Consider the following 19,650-nt stretch of genomic DNA (forward strand, 5'->3'; position numbering starts at 1 on the left):
TAACAAGGTTTTCATTGTCTAGTTTATTTTAAACAAAAAACACCTTGTTTTTATTTTCTTATATAAAAATCGTATTAAAAAGAATGACCTTGCTGAACTGTTTTTCAACTTTTTCTGCCTTTAACTGCTAACAAAAGGCAGCAGGGTGGTGGTAGTTAGAAGGCTGACTTAGGAGTCAGGAAAAGAAATTCCTGTTCTGCTTCTAAACATGGACAAATCATTTACTTTCTCACCTCTTTAAGACTTCTTCAAGTCTCACAAGAGTCAGTAGAGGGATTTCCCACACTGATTGATCAGATCTGAACAAAAAGACCCATCTCAAACTACTAACATTGGTATTATCATCCTCTTGTGAACAGAGGAGGAAACCTGTTCTTTCCATGAAGACTTCAGTTCTTTATCCCCTTTGGAAGTCACTCTATTACCGGGAAGTTATACCAGCCTCTCCATCACCAAACAGAGAAACCAATTCATTTCTCCCTGCTAGCTTCTTTCTCATCTCACCTGCACCTTGAATCAAGATAAGTTCCCAAGAGTGAATGAATATCTAGAATCATGGGAATGCCTGTAGGAGTTTTACTCAGTTTTTGTGGACTACCTAGGAAATACTGAGAATTCACTGTGTACTAAGCTTTAGCTCCCTTTAGCATTTTCAGGTCTAGGCATTGCTTGTCAAATTCCTAGCTGGGGTTAAATCTCAGATATTTGGTATGCACATTGAGTTTTATATTGGTAGATAAATTTAGCTGTGAAAATATGTTACAGTGGGTAGAGTGATGGACTTTCATGAAGACCTTGGTTTCAACTCAACTTCTGATTTTCTTAGCTGTGTGACCACGAGCAAGTCACTTAACTTCTTTCTGTCACAGTTTCACATTTGCAAAATAGGAATAATAATATCTGTAGGCGAGATCATGGACACAAAGTGCTTTGTTTTGGTCTACCTTAGTCTTAGTGCCTTCCCTCTGAGATCAGCTCCAGTCTGCCCTTTATAAGGCTTAACTGTACATAGCTGTTTGCATATCGTCTCCCTATTAGATGGTGAGCTCCTGGAGAGTAGGAGCTGGGTTTTGCCTTTCTTTGTCTTCCCAGTGTCTGAAACATAGTAGGTGCTTGTTAAATGCTTGTTGACTTGCAGACTCTGAAGAGCCAAGCATGGATGTCCCAAAAGTCTTAGTGCAGTTTTAAGCTATTTCAACATACCAAAGTACTTTCTTTCCAATAACCTCATGAAAAAGGTTTTGTTTGTTATTCTGCTCATTTTACAGAGTATAAAACAGCTTTTGGAGGTTTAACAACTTGCTCAGAGTCATAAAACAACTATGTGTCAGAGCTATGATATAGACCCCGGGGTCAAGAGTTCCTGTCCAGATCCAGTGTTCTTTCCACTACTTCATAGCCATTCTTCAATAAGAGAGACAGTTGTGTAAAAAAAAAAATGACATGCCTCTTCTTGGGAACATATGATAGGTAAAACAGTGGGAAAAGTGCCGAGTTTAGAATCAAAGAACTTGGGTAAAGGCCTCAAAACTGATCCAATCTACTTTCTGTCCTTTTTTTTTTTTTTAAGGCAATTGGGGTTAAGTGACTTGCCCAGGGTCACACAGCTAGTAACTCTCAAATGTTTGGTCTGAAGCTGTATTTGAACTCAGGTCCTCTGACTTCAGGGCTGGTGCTCTATCCACAGAGCCACCAAGCTGCCTCAATCTCCTTTCTGAAAACAAATTTTGCTAAGTACAGGGAGGCTCATCACTCATAGACTGTCCACATGGTTATGAATTCTTTGGCCATGACAACCCATGAAACCAAGAAATATATAAAATCATCCTCAGTCCTGAGTTGTTCCCATCCACTTTTGCAGTAATGTGGCAGTGTAGTGGAAAAGGGGCACAGAGTGCCTCTAGCAGTGCCTCTTACTAACTAGGATAGGATAGCTAACATAGGATAACTGGGGATTTGGCCCACTGACATGAGGGTGGTGCACTTTCTCCTTCTCACTGACTCTACTGCCTTCTGTCTTTCCTGGTGATTAGAACAGGTCAATGTACTCTAGATAATAATCTTTGTCATATCTATATCAAACTATCAAAAAATATAATTGGTGTAAAATTTTTTGAGGTTAAAGTGTTGCATTAATATAAGCTTGCCTAATGAAAATAAGAGCTTAAATTTCTATAGTATTTCTTCACAACTGGATTTTCACCCACGCTATGGTTAGCTAGTATGATGCGACATTCTAAGAAGAGTCCAGTGCATGTAGCGTATTTTCTGAAAAATTCACAAAATCAAAGTTTCATTTGAATCAGAAAATAATTTTCTCCATCTACAGAATTGCCTAGATGATATGGAGTCATTTGCCTACACTTAGAATAGTGATACCATTCTAATGATCTGTAAAGGTCTCCTGAGTTGATGCAATCACACAATCTTTTAGTTTTCTTAGGCTAGGTTGAGTGTTGGAGGGTTGGCATCTAAGCCAATGAAGTAAATAAAAAAGTAATAAAAATAATAACTGTCCCCAAATCTTTTGAGTTATAGTCACTATGCAATACCCAAAGTCATAAATTGGTGGATACTTAGAAAAACAAATGGTGTGAAACTTCAGGAGTTTGCTTGCAAAAGCAACAGAAATGGGATGAGAATAGCTTATTTCAAAATAATTCCTGTAACACCACTACCACAAAGGGCAATACACAAAAATAAAACTAAATTATGCCTGCTGACTTGACTGTTTCCAGGCTGATGTCACTATATTTTATCTCCTATAATATTTAATCAATTTCAATACAGTCAGGAAATTTGTCTCGTCAGCTCTTGGTACAGCATATCTACCAGACTGAGTATTTTGTAAATGAAAGTGGTAGCTTCACATTACTAATAATTTGGTAAATCAACTTGGCCGGAAATGAAGATTTTAATCAGATAGTTTCCCAGTTGACTCACTGACCATCAAATATTTTTAGGGCAATTAGTCTGTCTATGTTAAGTTAAGCATCTATAGCTCAACCTCTTCCAATTATTATCATCATTACCATCCTCACCACTAATAGGTCGTATTTGCACATTATTTTATCATTGTAATGTGCTTCATCTATATCATCTCATTTGATTCTGAGAGTTAGGTAGAGCGAGCAACCTCACTCCAAATTTACCAAACTTGTAATTAGGAAAAGCCTTGTTAAGGGAAAGGGCAGTCTCTAATGGAGGGTTGAAGAGACTGTGTTCAAACTGGAAGGGGAGCAACTATAAGTAGGAAAGCTGGGATGAGTGAGTACTAGGGTATCCAGAGAACAGGGTTATCTGTCTCTCAGGTTACCTGGTGTTTTGATGTTGTTGTCGTTTGTTTTTAATGGCCCTCTGGCTAACACTGTTTTTTTTTTATACTTTTAAATAAAGTTTTATTGTATTTAAAATATAAAAACCATCTTAGCTCATAGCCTGTTCAGGCATCAGGCTGGATTTGGCACTCCACTGTAGTTGGCTTATCCGTGCCACAGAGCATTAATTCACTTAAACAGTTCTTAAGAGCTTATTAGAGGAAGCTATATGGTGTAGCAGATAGAGGTTTAGACCTGGAGTCAGAAATACCTGAGTACAAATTTGGCCTTGGACACCTGCTAGCTATGTGACCTTGAGCAATCTGTATAACTCCTGCTTGCCTAAGTTTCCTCGATCGTAAGAGGGGGCTGATAATAATAGCTCCCACTTCTCAGGGTTCTTGTGAAAATTAAGTGAAACAATATTTGTAAAGCTCCTACCTAGTAGATGCTACATACATGCTAGCTAATATTACTATGTACAAGGCATATAAATATAAATAATTATTAAGCACCCATTATGTATAAGACATTGTCCTAGGTTCTGAGGATTCGAGGACAATCAATCACTAAGTGTTTATTAAGCATTTACTATGCTTAGGCACTGTGTTAAGCATTGAGGATACAAAGAAAAAGTGAAAATACCTCCTGCCCATAAAGAGATTCTATTCTAACGAGGAGACTCCATGTGCATAAATACATAAGTACAAGACACAGATGAGGCATCTAGAATGTAGCCTTACCCCCAGTGGAAGACACAGTGGCCAGGACGACAGAGAATGGCTTCCTAGAAAGAAGGTGGCACCTTTGCTGATATAGTACTGAGGAGACCTGGGGTTCTAAAAAATAGAGGGGACAAGAAAGAGCTCTCCAGGCCTGGGAGACTGTCTAGTTCAGAGTCAAAGAGAGGGTAAATGGAACATTATATGTCAAGATGGCAAGTAGGCCAGTAGGGCTGGGTGATTAAGTGTGTTGCAGGGAAGACAAAAAATGAAAAATAACCTTCAAAAGGCTGAGATAAGAGTGGGAAGACTGATTACCAGAGCAGAGATTCAAGGCATTAGGAAGTCAAAATGAAGGGAGATGACTGTTCATGACAACTGATGCTCCAAAACCTGAGTCTTTAAAAAATTATAGCTCCTAGAGTTCTTTGCTTATGCCCAGTGCATATATATTAGTGTCCTATCTAGTGACTGGGCAGGGTCTATCTTGCTTCCCTCTAATTCAACTACCCATATCAGGCCTTCTGGGTTCTTTCCACATTTTAGAACTGATGGCAAAAGACAGATGTGCCATTTAGAATTAGGATTGCAACTTTATTATAGTCACAATGGTTAATTGTGTCTATTGGGAGGATGAAGGACTGAACTGAGCTACCCTAGATGGTTGTGCATAGAGTAATCGTCATGGAATCAGGAAGACTGGAGTCCAAATTCAGCCTCAGAAACTTCCTAGCTGTGTGACTTTGGATGAGTCACTAAACCTTTGTTTGCCACTGGAGAAGGAAATGGCAAACCACTCCAGTCTCTTTGTCCAGAAAACTCGATGGACAGAGGTCCATGAGGTCACAAAGAGCTAGACACAGCTGAAAAGACTGAGCAACAACAGCAGATTGGAGATTCCTGCTGACCCATGGCCACGCTTGGGAGGCATCTCTGATGCCTCATTCAAATTGTTTTCCTATCTGGGAGGATAGTCCACTACTTGTCAGGGGGCTTTCTCTATGTTGCTTATGGGGTAGCATTCTTGCAGAGCCATGGTATGCTCCTTTATTTTCCCTCCACCATTAATATTCTCAGAATATCAAACCTTGACCCTTTTTGCTGCCTCTAGGTGAGGAGTGGGTACCTGATCACTGGCTTAGGTCGGGCAAGAAGGCCCTATGATCTATGAGATCCCTCATCCACAGTCGTGGGAAGAGCAGTAGCACTCTGATGAATGGAGAGTCTCTCTTATGAAAGTTAGTTATGTAGGCTTTAATAAATGGTATGCTCCCTCCTCCCCAACCCATCTTCAATGATCTACCACCTCCTGACTTTTCCTTGTGGTGTTAATATTACTCTGAAATAAATTGGGCTAAATAAATGAACAAATAATTAAAAAATAAATAAATTGGGAAGAGAACCATATGACTGAAATCAGGTATGTAGTTAGCTGAGTCCTTAGCTGATTCATGGTCTCAATGTTTCATGTGTTAACCACAAAGAGGGAAATAGGGCATTCGATCTGTGGGGAAGGAAAACTGCAGCTTTGGATAACAGCCTTAAGGCAGGAATCAGCCTCTTTCCCAAACAAAGGGCTTCCTAAAGACAATAGATTAAAGTAGATAAACAGGAGACTCTGGGCAGACCTATTAATAGCGATAATAGCTAAGATTTATATAGCACTTAAAGGTTTACAAAAAGCTTACGCAAATTCATTTTATCCTCATATCAACTTTGGGAGTTAGGTTCTATTATTATCCCCATTTTACAAATGCAGACACTGAGGCAGATAGAGGTGAAGGGTTTGTCTAGGGGCAGGCAGCTAGGAAGTGTCTGAGGCTCAAATTGAACTCAAGTCTTCCTGATTCCAGGCCCAGCTCACTTTCCACTGTTCCACCCAGTTGTTTGTTATAGTGTAGTGCTTGAGGAGGGAGAACCAGGGGATGGAGAAGTGTGGGCTCTGGAGAGTGTGCTAATGTGGGTGTCTTCATCTGTTAATCTGCATTTGTGTGCCTCAAGTCTTGGGCACAGAAAACACAGATTGCTTTGTGCAGTGAAGACTCTGTGTTATAAGGTTAGCAATGCTGAGTCTTTGGAAAGGCCTTCTGAACCCTTCATTATCCTTATTATTAATCAGAAGTCATGTGAGTTGACACCATGGAAAAAACCTAAACTGCATTAAAATATATGCATATGCATCATCCCATGCAGCATACTTCATAGGATATACTCCAGTCCAGCCTTCCCAAACCACTACATAAACGATGATGACAATTTTATACAGATGCTCCTGAGGGTGGTTCAATGGATGGAACATTGGGCCTGGAGGCAGGAAGACCTGAGTTTAAATGTGGCCCCTGAAACTTACTAGCTGAGTGGCCCTGGGCAAGTCACTTAACCTCTGTTTGCCTCAGTTTCCTCATCTCTAAAATGGGGTTGATAATAATAGCACCTATCTCCCAGGGTTTTTTGTTAAGATTAAATGACAGATGATTGTGAAGAGCTTAGCACAGTGCTTGGCACATAGTAAGCACTATATAAATTTTAGTTATTATTATTCAGAAAATCTCTGCTTTTCCCCATGACTTATTCTTAAAGGTAATTTGATTTGACTTTTGTCAATTAATAAGCATTTATTTTTTTCTCATTCCCATCTTATCCCCACCTGAAAAATGAAAACAAACCCAGTAATAAATATGACTAGTCAAGTAAAACAAATTTCCACATTATCCATTTTTGAAAATACATGTATCCTTGTGCAACTCTGTCAGCTGATGGGGAGCATAGTTCTTCATTGGCCCTCTGGAATCATGGTCATTGCATTGATTACAATTCTTCAGTCTTCTGATGTTTTTTTCCCCCAATGTTGTTATCATATATATTATTCTCTTAGTTCCACTCAATTCACTCTGCACCAGTTCACACAAGTCTTTCTAGATTTCTTTAAAAATGTCCCTTTCATTATTTTTATAATACAATAATATTTTATTGGATTCATATCCCCAAATTTGTTCAGCCATCCACCTGTTGGTGGATATCTCTTTACTTTCCATTTCTTTGCCATATAAATATTTTTGTGTGGGTGTGCCCTTTGCCCCTTGCTTTTACGTCTTAGAAGTATAGCCCTAGTAATGGTATCGCCAGATTGAAGGGTATGCACAGGTTGGTCACTTGGGCCATAGGTCCAAATTACTTTATTGAATAGCTGGACCAATTCTCACCTCCATTAGGAGTACATCAGTGTGCCTGCTTTCATGTAGCTCATCTAACAATTGTCAGCTTTGTCAATCTGATAAGTGTGAGATAGAACCTCAGAGGTGTTTCATTTACATTTTGCTAATTATTAGTGATTTGGAGACATTTTTTATGGCTATAGATTAGCTGGATTTCTTCCTCTGAAAACTGCCTATTCATACATATCATTTGACCATTTATCAATTGCAGAATGTTTGCCATAACATCTCTGAAAACCATAATGGAAAGTACCAAAGTTTAACATGGATCTTTCTGGCATCCATGTAATTAAATATAAGTTTGCAGTTACCCTCTTTCTGTGCTTGTCTTATTTATTAAAACATTATTCTGAATTTAATGGAGAGAGAGTAACAAAGAGAGAAGAGATGGGGGGGAGGAAGAGAGAGAGAGAGAGAGAGAGAGAGAGAGAGAGAGAGAGAGAGAGAGAGAGAGAAAGGATTATATGTGAAAACATGAATCAATATTACATTCAATTTGCTTTTATATCAATATCTTTATCTATATTAACATGGCTATCTCTAATTTTCAGCACGTTATTTTCAAAACTGTCCTGCTTGTCTATTTACTTCTGAGCTTCCTTCTATTTCCGTATTTGCATTTTTAAGATGCTCTGTTATTTTTTTCTTCTTTTTTTTTTGGAGGAGGGCAATGCTATCACTAGGTCCTCATTCCCCTGCAACTTCTTCTACCAATAAAAGAGAAAAATACAATTATTATAACACATAATCATAATCTGGCAAAATAAATCTATAATTTGTTATGTCCAGATATGTATATTTCATTTTGCACTTTGGATCCATCAGCCCTCTGTCAGAAAGGAACATACTTCCATACTAGTCTTCTGGTGTGATGAATGGTCATCCCATTGATTAGAGTTCTTAATTCTTTACAAAGTACTTTTCTTTTTAATGTTGTATTATTGTATAAATTATCCTTCTGGTTCTGCTCACTTCTATACATCAGGGTATACAAATCTTTCCAGATTTCTTTATTCTCATCCTTTTTCCTATTTCTTATGGTAAAATAGTATTCTATTACATTAAAATACCTTCATTTGTCCAGTTATTCTCCAACAGATGAACACTCACTTTGCATACAGTTCTTTGCTACTAAAAAAAAGAGCTTGCTATAAATATTTTTGTATATATGAATATTTCCCTCATTCTTTGACTTCTTTGGGGTTTAGGCCTAGCACTTATATCACTAGTTCAAAGGATATGGACAGTTTTGTGACTTTTTGGGCAGAATTCCTAAATACTTTCCAGAATGGCTACACCACTGCACACAGCTTCTGCCTTCTCAAAACCCTTCTAACAACTGTCATTTTCTTTCTTTGTCATATTTACTGACCTGATAGGTGTGAGATGGAACCTCAGAATTGTTTTAATTTACATTTTTCTAATTATTTGTGATTTGGAGCATTTTTTTTTTCTGAATAGAGATAGCTTGGATCTCTTCCCTTGAGAACTGTTCATATCCATCGTATATTTGTCTGTTGGAGAATGGTTGTAATTCCTGTTCACTTGAATTAGTAACTTATGTATTTTGGACCTTTATTGGAGAAATTTGCTGCAAAGATATTTTTCCTATCCAACTATTTCTCTTCTATTTTTACCTGCATTGATTTTGTTTATGTAAAACCTTTTCAATTTTATATAATCAAAACAGTTCATTTAATCTTCTTGGAGCTGCTTTATCTCTTATCTGTTCATGAACTCATTCCCTAGTCATAGTTGTGAGAAGTATTTTCTTCTTTGCTTTTCTAATTTGTTTATGACATGACATTTGTTCTCTGGACCATGTACCTATTTGGAGCTTATTGTGGCACGTGTTAGATCTTGGTCTAAACCCAATTTTTAACAGATTGCTTTCCAGTTGTCTTAATAGTTATAATGAGTCTGTACTCCAGTAATTATGGTCTTTGGGTTATTGAACATTATACTACTATGTTCATTTGCTTCTTTATGTATGTTTAATTTCTTTACAATAAGCTGTCTCTACTCCTCTTGCCTGGTACTCTACTCTTTCTCTGGAATCTTCCATTCTGGAAACTACCAGCTTCCTAGCTATCACCTATCTATTAGTAACATCAGAGGTAGGAACTTGGGTAAGACGACATCCTTCCTTATAAAATACCTGTCCCTCTTTTGTATTGGAAAGTCCCCTATTGTTTAAAACAACCCAGGTGTGCTCACAGTGGCCTGGGTGAGTGGAGAGAGCTTGGTGTTACCTGAGCTCTTAGTTTGGTGGGAGTCTTTCATTGCATCAATCAGTCCCCTTCTTCCTCTTGCTATGAATAGCAGATCATTTCTTGGACAACCCTCTATCTAAACCCCAATTAAATCAAAGACATATACTGCCCCTTTGGAGATTTCTCTAATGGTATCCTGGTCTCTCCAATAATTGATCTGGGTGTGTTTTTGCCTTCCCTTCTCCATTCTAAGCATCTTCCCTTGTCTGGATTAAAATACACTTCTAATGAAAGCCTACTGCTTTAGCATAATAAATAGTTCATCTCTTCTGTGGAACACTGTCCAAAAAAAAGTACAGTTATCCCTTTTACATAGCGACTTTCCCCATCATGGTTTTGATACATCGTGCATCAGCATAAGAAATTAAATGAGAAATTTTTGGAGTTTTACAGAAGCCACAGATGACATACAATGTCTGGCAGATGACACAGAGCCTATAACCAAATACTTAATCCAAATTTTACAATAAGGTACTGTAAACATTCCATAAAAGAAAAAGAAAAAAAATTTGGTGCTTCTCTGATATGAAAAGAGGTCCAAAACTTTTACATGGATTTTCCAAACTGTGGGAGCTTTGCACCCCTAATCCCCACAATGTGGAAGGGATAACTGTAGTCGCATCAAATTGCCATTGACACATAGATCACATAGCACATGGCAAAACAACGAAAAAAGTGGAGAATCCCTGAAAGGCATAAAGAAATGGTGTCCGTGCACAGTGGCATCAGAGCCCCACTGGGAGTCATGTTCTATCATGGACAGAACCATGACCTAGAACAGTAACTTCCAGGCTCACGTGGAAATGGGGAGAAATACAATTTGCTTAGAAAAGCAAGTTATAAAAGAATCATCAAAAACAAGAGAACATTCATGACAATTGAATGCTTGACAAACAAGAAGTTTCTTCTCTGTGAAAAGTGATCTTTAATTAAGGTTTTCACCTGTTTTGAAAGGAAGGGTTCTTCCTTCAATCACAATACTTCTAACACTATTGAAAGAAATTCAAAGAACAATACAAAGATAATGTTCTTAAAAAGTCATTGCAGAATCTGTTGCTTCTCATTGCTAGCTTGTGAAAAAGAGTCTAGTTAGCCATGAACGAAGCTGTTACAAGAACGGAAGGAACTTTTGCCCCGACCAAGTTAGGTTAGTAATGAAAGCACCTCCTTTTGCTTACTATGAAGCTAGCTATTCATGAGGAAGAAACAAATTTGGCATTTCATTCTTACTGTTCAAATAAACAGATCTGGGCCTTCTGGCTACATAGAAAAAGCAGAAATACTCAATAAAAATAAGCTTTCTAGCCCAGCTTTGACATGCAGCTCTCCAAGTAGGCAATGGATTTGTTCATTTCCTGGAGACGGCAAAATACACAGTGAAGTTAGAGATAACACACACACACACACACACACACACACACACACACACACATGCACACATAAGCCCTGTTGGGCACATGATTTCAGCCAGTTGAGGTTTTGGCAGCTGGTGTAACTGGAAACATCTTGGCAACTTCCTTTGGCTCTGACCTAAGTTGGGGTCTTGCTGTTGTGGGAGCTTGGATGGGGTTTTCCAGGGCCTCACAGTCATCAGACAAGAACACCAAGTCCTGAAGAAACAAGACATGAGTGCCAGCATTACAAATGGGGGGAGAAGAGGTGACTAAGACTTCAGGAAGCCCTAGAGTGCTATGTCTCACTCCTGGGGGGAATAGCACTCTTGGGCACTTGCATTGTTAGTCTTGCAGCCTATAGTACAGGCACACAGATGGAAGAGAAGAGGGGCCAGAAGGTCTTGTCAAGGAGGCAGCTGCTATTCACATTGGTGACAGAAACTCATCATCGTCCAGCCCTTTTGTGGATGCTATGCCTTGACACCTCTGATAGCTTTCAGTATAGCTAATTACACCAGAATGGCCTTAAGGACACAGACACAGATACCTAGGGAAAGGCACCCAGGTGATCAGACTCTACATTCTACAACATTTTCACCGTCATCCCTTGCTCTCCCTTCATTTAACAAACTCAGCCCTGCAATATGAGCTAGTTTAGGAACACCAGCCCAGAAGCCTAGTTTAACTTCACTTAGTATTTGCTGAATACTAGCAGCCCCAGAGAGGGAGAGAGGTTGGTGCCCTCATCAGCCTTATTGGTAAAAATTGCTGCCTTCCTGTCCCACCAGATTAATTGCCTTGCCTTGTGTGATTATGCAAGAGCACCAGGCATAATCACATCACAGAACCCATTTCACAGTACAGGTCTGAGACCTTAGAATCATTTTTTAAGCCTCCTTTCCCCTGCTTCCCCTCACTGACTTAAGCATCTTTTCAGCATTTGGGGAATAATACTACGGTCTAATCAATAAAAATATCTCAAAGAACAGAGAAACTAACCACGGACTGAAGTTTGTAAAATAATACTAAAATTCTTTGCCCTGGTACAGTCAGTCAGTCATAAAAGCCTGCCAGTCTGTCTGTCATTTATGATATTTTTTTTCCTTCTATCTCTTCCTTTCCATTTTCATTGCTGCTAACCATATAATCTGTGTCCAGACTACTACAAGGTCATTTAAATCAGTGTCCCTGTTTTCATTCTCTCCTTTTCCAGTCCCTCCTATGTAGTCTGCCAGCTGAATCTTTCTAAAGCACAATTTTTACCCAACCATAAACTTCTTCTGAACCTTTCAATAACTTCTCACTGTTTATAGGATAGAGTTAAACTCATTAGCCTGGCATTCAAGGCTTTCCACATTCTGGCTCTATTCTTGTCTGCCACTACACACCTGCATAAATCTCCTTCTTCTACCTTGTTGCATATCATTGGTATCCTACCCGGATCCATAGGAGACCCAGTTCAATGCCTGCCCCTTTCTGATTACCCCCACTGACAGAGATCCCTGCCTCCACTGAGCACTTATGCACTCATTTGGGACTTGCTGTAAGCTGCTTTGTATTGGTGGTTGTCTTTTTATGTATATACGGCTTGTTTTCCTCAAAAGATTATAATCTCCATTCAGGAAGGGACTGTGTTTTGTACTCTGTTATATCCCAAGGTAGGTTTCTAGCCCAGGGTCTCACACATAGCAGGTGCTCAGTAACGATTTGATAAATGATGGCAAATAAAAGAAGTCTTTAAAGACATTAACGTACCCTCCTGCAGAATGAGTTCATGATGGTGTACAGTTTCCGGACTTTGTCTTTCAGGGCACCTACTTGAGCTACTTTCCGACACTTGGGTGATGCTACAAAGTCCCGTAGTTTGGCCAGCACACAGTAATTCTGAAAATGTAGGATGGTGTATGATGGGTGAAACAGAATGACAACAGAATAGGAATTCCTTCAGCAGAGTATCAACTCTTTGTTTGGAAGAAGTGACTTTCATTTGTCTTTGTGAAGGATGTACAGTCAGTCAAAAAGCATTTATTAAGCACCTACTATGTTCCAGGAGCTATGATACAGTTCTTTTTTCTTTTCTGGTATTGTACGTGTTTTCCATTTTATATTTACATAGAAAACATTAGTGGCATAGGTGTGATGAATGGAATCATATAAAGAGGACTGAGGGTGCAGCTAGGAGGTACAGCGGGTAGTGCCAAGCCTGGAGTCAGAAAGACTTGTTTTCCTGAGTCCAAATCTGGCTTCAGATACTTACTAGCTGTATAATCCTGGGCAAGTCACTTAACCTTCTTTGCCTCAGTTTCCTCATCTATAAAATGAGCTGGAGAAGGAAATGGCAAACCACTCCAATATCTTGGCCAAGAAAACTCCAAATGGGGTCATGGAGAGTTGGACATGACCGAAATGATTAAATGGCAACAAAGAGGACAGAACTAGGAAGCAATAGGCCTGAATTCTAGTCAGCACTCTAACATTAACGGACTGACTGTATGACCTTGAAAAAGCTGCTCAGATTCTCCACTTCTCAGTCTCACAATTTGTAGCAGTAACTGCTCTAATAGGTTAAGTAGACTTTTTTTTTTGTAAAGGAAGATGGTGGGTGAGAATAATAACAGACATTTATCTGGTGCTATAGCATTATTTCATTTGATACAATAATCTTACAAGGTAGATACTACAAGCATTGCCATCCCCATTTTATAGATAAGGAAACTGAGGCTCAGAGACTTGACAATGGTCATACTAGTGTCAGCTTTAGAATTCAAATACAAATTTCTCTTGATTATAAGTTCAGCACTCCTTACCTTTCCATGTTCCCCAATAATGAAAAATAATATCTGGAATTAGATAAGTTAATAATTTTTCCTATTTTATTTTGGGATCTGACCTAGTCATCCTTTGTCCTCTTAAAAATTGTCGTTAGTTTAATGACAAGTATTGTCATTAATCAGCTACTGATTCTCTATTTCCTCTCCAACATTTCTATCTGTACAATACTACTTATCCTTTAAGGTCCGTTTCAAATGGCACCTCTTTCTTAAGATCTTCCCTGTTGTATCTAGCCAGAAATAATTTGTTTTTTTTTTCTCCTGATACTTACCTAGCTTTCAGATGCAAAACATGTCACTCTCACTATCTTATTAGACTATTCTCATGATGCCCATGTGGAGAGTTGTAGACAGAAAGAGCTGGGTTCGAATTCCACCTCACACACTTCTTGGCTGTGAGACCCCAACCAAGTTATTTAACTTGCCTGGCCTCAGCTTTCTTGTCTACAAAATGAAGGTGATAATAACTATAGTTCTTAGCTCATGGAGCTGCTTTGAGGACCAAATGACAATGTGTATAAAGTGGCTTTGCAAACCTTAGAGTGTTTTATAGGACAATGATAGAGACCAGATTCCTTGGTGAGGAAAATCCCTTCCCAATACCAGTTGACACCTCTTCTGCAGCTTATGGTCTCAGGGAGTTGTCTGGAGCCCCGAGAGGCTGACTTGCCCAGAGTCACTCAGTCAGGACATGTCAGAGGCAGTACATGAACCCAGCTGTCATAACTTTACAGCTGACTCTCTATCGCTCTTTGATGCTACTTAATTACAAATCTCTGTTTTCAGACTCCTAGCATACTTCCAGTGACAGGAAGCAGATGAAAAGGTATGCACCGGAAGGTGGTGCAGTGGAAGGAATCTTCAGGTAGGTTAGGAATCAGACCCCATGCCCACTTCCCACAAGTCCTATTCCTGGCTTTGCTACTATGAGCTAGCTGTATGACCTTGAGCGAATAACTGCACCTCATGTGTAAAATGAAGGGGTTGGTGGTGATCTCTGAGTTTTTCTGGCTGTAATAGTAAATCATTTAAAATTCAACATAAATGTCAGTTATCACTCTTAGAGGCTGCTAGGTAGCACAATGGGTGAGAGTCCCGGGCTTGGAGTCAGGAAGACTTGAGTTTGAATTCTACCTCAGGGAGTAACTGTTTGGGTGTGGTCAAATCACAACCACTCTCTGCCTCAGTTTCCTTCTGTGTTAGATGGTGATAATGATAGCAGCTACTGCACAGAGCTGTTGTGAAGATCAAATGAGATAATATGTACAGTGTGTTGTGAAGTACCACATAAGTGTTGTTGTTGTTATGATTAATTATCCCCATTTGGCAGATGAGGAATCAGGCTGAAAGAGGCTCAGTGACTTGTCTGTCATCATAGTTTATGAGAACCAGAACTGGGATTTAGAGTCCAAGTTTTGACTTCATGACCAGCACTGTTCATTGACCACTCTGCCATATTGTTTTCCTCCTTCAGTTGAATCCCAGGAACAATTCCGCACTCTTCCATGACATTCTGCCTGGTGTTGGAATCCATGAGATTTTATGGTTAGACTAGACTGTTATGACTAGATTTTAGATTTAATCAACCCTTGCTAGTTTCTATTGTTTTCTTGTCTTATCTCCTCCCTTAATCTATAAACTCTATTATTTTTTCCATCTCTCTCACTACCTAGTGAGTGCCTTGCATGTAGTATGTTTCCAATCAATCCTTGTTCAATGGAGCTGAAATTATGAATTTGGTTAGTGTAGACTACCATGCCAGACAATATGGGAATGAAGGTAGAATGATTACCTTGAAATATGTCTACATTATTATGCTGATTATAGAGTAATTGTTGATACTTGGTGCTAGACTGACTTAGTACACATTAAGTCCACTTAAGGGGCCATGTTCACCACCTTTATGATGTTTTACAATTTCTTGTCTTCCTCTGAACTCTGATAGCTCATTGTTTGTACAGAGTGTGGTAGGGCCTAAGTGTACTCATCAACGCTGAATGACTCCTTTGTTTTCAAAGGTCTTTGGGTAAGAGCAACTGTTGCTTTTCTTTTTGAGAAGCAGAAATAAAACTAATAGCCAGCGCCCCTAAGCAGAAAAAAAAAATAATGAATACTGATTGACTGATTCATTTAAACTCCTTGGTCCAAATCCCAGTGTTGACATTTCCTCCGCTCTGAGAGTCACTCAACTCTAAAAGGCTCTCTGGCCACAAGCATACTGCCAGACTCCCCTGTGGTGTTTCTTTTTAATATGTGAAGTCTAGTCATCAGGGACAGGTTGTTCATCTATACAGCTAAGCCATCAGATGATAGTTGAAAGACATACCATAAAGACAACCACATTGACATAACATGGCAGAACAACCACTCCTCTGCTTGTAGATCTCACTACCAGAACACCACTTTTTGATTTGTGAGAACAGCAGCTCATCTCAGAGCATAGATAAATATTAAATAAAATGTTCAGAAACTTGATTGTCAGTGTTTGAATGATTTGCCTCAGCAACCCAAGTAGCGAATGGATTCACTGGAAGTGAATGGCTATACTTACAGATTTAACTAGAGTTTAAGCAAAATCTAAGGGTACCTCCCTCCCCCAGCTCAGTCAGTATGTTTGTTTCCATAAGACCATTCCCCAACAGCATTGCTACTACATCCCTACCTATTTGTTTGCATGCTGGATTCCCAATTAAGACTGTGAACTCCTTGACATCAGGCAGTTGGGTTTGTTTTTTTTTTTTTTTTTGCCTTTCTTTGTATCCTCAGCATTTAGCCCCGTGTCTGGTACATAGTAAATGCTTATTGACCAACTGACCATGTTGTTAATAATGTTAATGCATTATTCATTATTTAACTAATTCCCAGAAGAAAATTTGAAATCTCCACTAGTAACATTGTTAGACTGCTCTCCCATTTATAACATTGTTCTTATAGAATGGACTGACCCCCATAATAAATATTATTTCACCTGAAGTCATGTTTCCTAGTAGCAATAAACATTCTATGGTGTGTGCCTATACTTTTCTTATTGAACTTTGCTATTTGGCCTTGTATTGTAATTATTTCCATATGGGTCTTATCTACTAGATTATATTTCCTAGCATATTATAGATTATAATTTCTCTGGACACTGAGATGGACTTGGTAAACTTTGCATCCCTTATGGTGTTTAGCCCAAATGTTTGTATATTGATTGATGCTCCATGTCTTCCTCAGATAATATACTCACAGTGAAAGGGACTAAAATTTATCATTGCTATGATTGCTTTTGCCCTGACTGTCCCAGTCATATTGCTTGAAACCTATTACTTTTGGAGCAATAGTAAAATGCTATTTTGTAGATAACAACAGGAATGTGGAAGATCCCTTGCTTTGAACGGGGTAGAATAGACAGTTCTTACTCATCAGAAAATTCTAGCAGTCATTCTTCTATCTTTTTCTAGATATAATTTAGCATTTAGATGACTTTTTCTTTAGATGGTGTTAAGGAAAGAGCATTGGGTTTAGTCAGAGAAGCTAGGTTTTCAGTCCCAATTTGCTACCTTCTCACCCTTGTGTGAAATGGAGCCAATTTCTATAAGCCCCCTTCCAGCTCTAGGAATGATTTTATGATCACATGAAGCATGGAAATAGCATGGGGCTCATATGATTGATTCAAGACCTCAACTCCTCACTAGGCACATGTGTGTGTTGGGCAACCCATGTGAGATAATTTTAAAAAACATTATGCCCATTTTATAGATGAGTAAACTGAGGTTCATATTAAGGCATTTCCCCCAAATTACATAGTTAATAAAGCCCCAGAGATAGGATGGAACTCAGGTATCCTGATTCCAGGTTCAGTGCTATTTCAACTACACTATGTTCTTCACGTACTCTGTCTTTCATTTCCTCAGTTCCCCTCTTATATAACTTTCCCACACTGATCTACATTTCATACTGATTGTTTGCTTAAGTGATATTTCCAAATTCCTTTCAGCTCCATCCTTGTACGATCTATGAGCTATCATCTCCAGCCAAACTCTGCATATAATAATAGTTCTCTTCCTCCCTCCCCTGCCTCTGATACATACACAGGCCCCCAACTACTAATGTTTGGATCTGAGAAAGAATTAACTTACATGTATATCCAAGTAAAGTTTTGGCAGTCCCTCCACACAGGGCTCCTAGAAGTAAGGAAAACAGACTGTTTATTATTCAATATTCTTGAGGGACCCAACAGATTGACAAGGCAGCCTTTCACAAGGTCATAGGAGTAAGAGCTAGAAGGAGCCTTGTGACATAAAAAAGGCTGTTAGAGTTGGAGTGGATCTTAGAACATAGAATTTTGGGACTAAAAAGGAACTTAGAACAGAGAACAAAGATTTTTAGATCTGGAAGGGATCTTGGAACACAGAATGTTAGTGGTGGAAATGATCACAGAACTTAAACTGTGAGAGTTAGAAAAGGTCTTGAAATGCAGAATGTTAGAGCTGAAAAGGAATGTAGAACATGGAATGCTAGAGCTGGAAGGAATGATAGAAATCAAAATGTTGGAGATGAAAAAGACATTTACATAATAATCCATGTTTATTATTAGAGCTGGAATGCATTTTAGAACACAGAATGTTAAAGATGGAAAGAACCTTAGAACAGAGAATGTTAGAATGGAAAGATACCTTACAGTTTATTGAGTACAATTGCATAATTTTTCTGAGGAAGAAATGGAAGCTTTTAAAACATCCACAAAAAAGAAAAAAAAAGCAATAAACTTACCAGAGGCTCTTCATTCTGCAGTGTGGTAAAGGAATCCATGATTTCTTTGCTTAGATTCAGCATCCTTGAGTAGCAAGTTGGAGGAGCTGCATTAGCCAACAGGCAAATGTAGAGAAGCATCACCAAGCCAAGCAGCAGCTTCATGGTTCTGCTCTTGTCTGGTAAGATCCAAGGCTCAGCACCTTGGGCTCAGGGCCTTAAGTAAGGCAGCCACACCCTCTTATTTAAACAGTGTTCCGAATCAATGCAGGAAACCTGTTTGGGGGTGTTCCAAGGAACAGCCAGCTCCAGTTCTCAATTTCCTGCAGTCCCCAGAGCCAGGGCTGGGCACAGAGGGTGAGAAGGAGGAGGGGCAGGGGAATAACAACACAAACACAAATGGAACACTTTATCCTTTCAGCTCCTGAACAGACCTCCAGTTAGAGCAGTGAGGACCAGAGGGTAGGAAAAGGGAAAGGGTTATGTCTGCGAGGCACTGGAGAAAAGACCCGAGGTTTTTTTGCTTGAGGTATGGGGAGGCTGAAGATGAAACTTGTCAATCTGGGAGTTTCCCATAATTGGGGATGAACTCTGGTCACAAATGTCAGAGTCTCAAAACTGGAAAGGATCTTAAAACTACAAGGGGCCTTAGGTTATAGGATATTAGAGCTGGAAGGGACCTTAGATAAAGTAATAAATGTAGATAAAGTAATCTTGATTTTTAGTAAGGAAATTTGACAAAGTTTCATATAAAGAGTGTCTTACATATGTAGAGTCTTTCAAAGAAGTCTCTACAATTGATGAAAAAAATAGAGAAGCAGACTGGAGACTAGCAAAATTAAGTGGATACAGTACTAAATGGGTCGTCAGACCCAAAGAAGGCCAACTTAGAAGGGGTCTCCATCTGAAGGCCTCAGGGATTGGCATTTGATCCTGTGCTGCTAAAATTTTTTTATCAGTGACCTGTATAAAGGCAAAAACGGCACATTTAGCAAACTAAAAGATGACACAAAGCTAGAAGGGATAGTTTACAAGAACAGATTGCACAACCAACATCCACAAAGACTTCAACGAACTAGAATGTTGGGTTACATTTAACAAGAAGACATTTAATATGGATAAATGTAACATTTTTTACTTGGATTCAGAAAAATCAGCATCATA

General features: G+C 38.9%; 1 protein-coding gene across 1 annotated transcript; it reads right to left on the reverse strand.

The window, feature by feature from the left end:
• Positions 1-10,428: 10,428 nt before the first annotated feature.
• Positions 10,429-18,958, reverse strand: CYTL1 (cytokine like 1). Its single transcript, XM_020992293.2, has 4 exons — positions 18,508-18,958; positions 17,874-17,918; positions 12,677-12,805; positions 10,429-11,137 (listed from the first exon to the last, which is right to left on the reverse strand). Exons 1-4 carry the CDS (start codon positions 18,649-18,651, stop codon positions 10,991-10,993), a joined length of 465 nt encoding a protein of 154 aa, XP_020847952.1. The 5' UTR covers positions 18,652-18,958; the 3' UTR covers positions 10,429-10,990.
• Positions 18,959-19,650: the final 692 nt, after the last annotated feature.

The sequence above is a fragment of the Phascolarctos cinereus genome, unplaced genomic scaffold (genome assembly GCF_003287225.1).
Source record: "Phascolarctos cinereus isolate Bilbo 61053 unplaced genomic scaffold, phaCin_HiC Scaffold_9;HRSCAF=440, whole genome shotgun sequence".
In the NCBI taxonomy this organism is placed as follows: Eukaryota; Metazoa; Chordata; class Mammalia; order Diprotodontia; family Phascolarctidae; genus Phascolarctos; species Phascolarctos cinereus.

What these genes read in the sequence shown, in the direction of transcription:
- CYTL1 (XM_020992293.2), bottom strand. Translation starts at nt 18,651, where the DNA reads ATGAAGCTGCTGCTTGGCTTGGTGATGCTTCTCTACATTTGCCTGTTG. An exon ending in TGCAGAATGAAGAGCCTCTG is followed by an intron (nt 17,919 to 18,507) that starts GTAAGTTTATTG and finishes CCTTACTTCTAG; the next exon opens with GAGCCCTGTGTGGAGGGACT. An exon ending in TGAACTCATTCTGCAGGAGG is followed by an intron (nt 11,138 to 12,676) that starts GTACGTTAATGT and finishes TTGTTTCTTCAG; the next exon opens with GACTTGGTGTTCTTGTCTGA.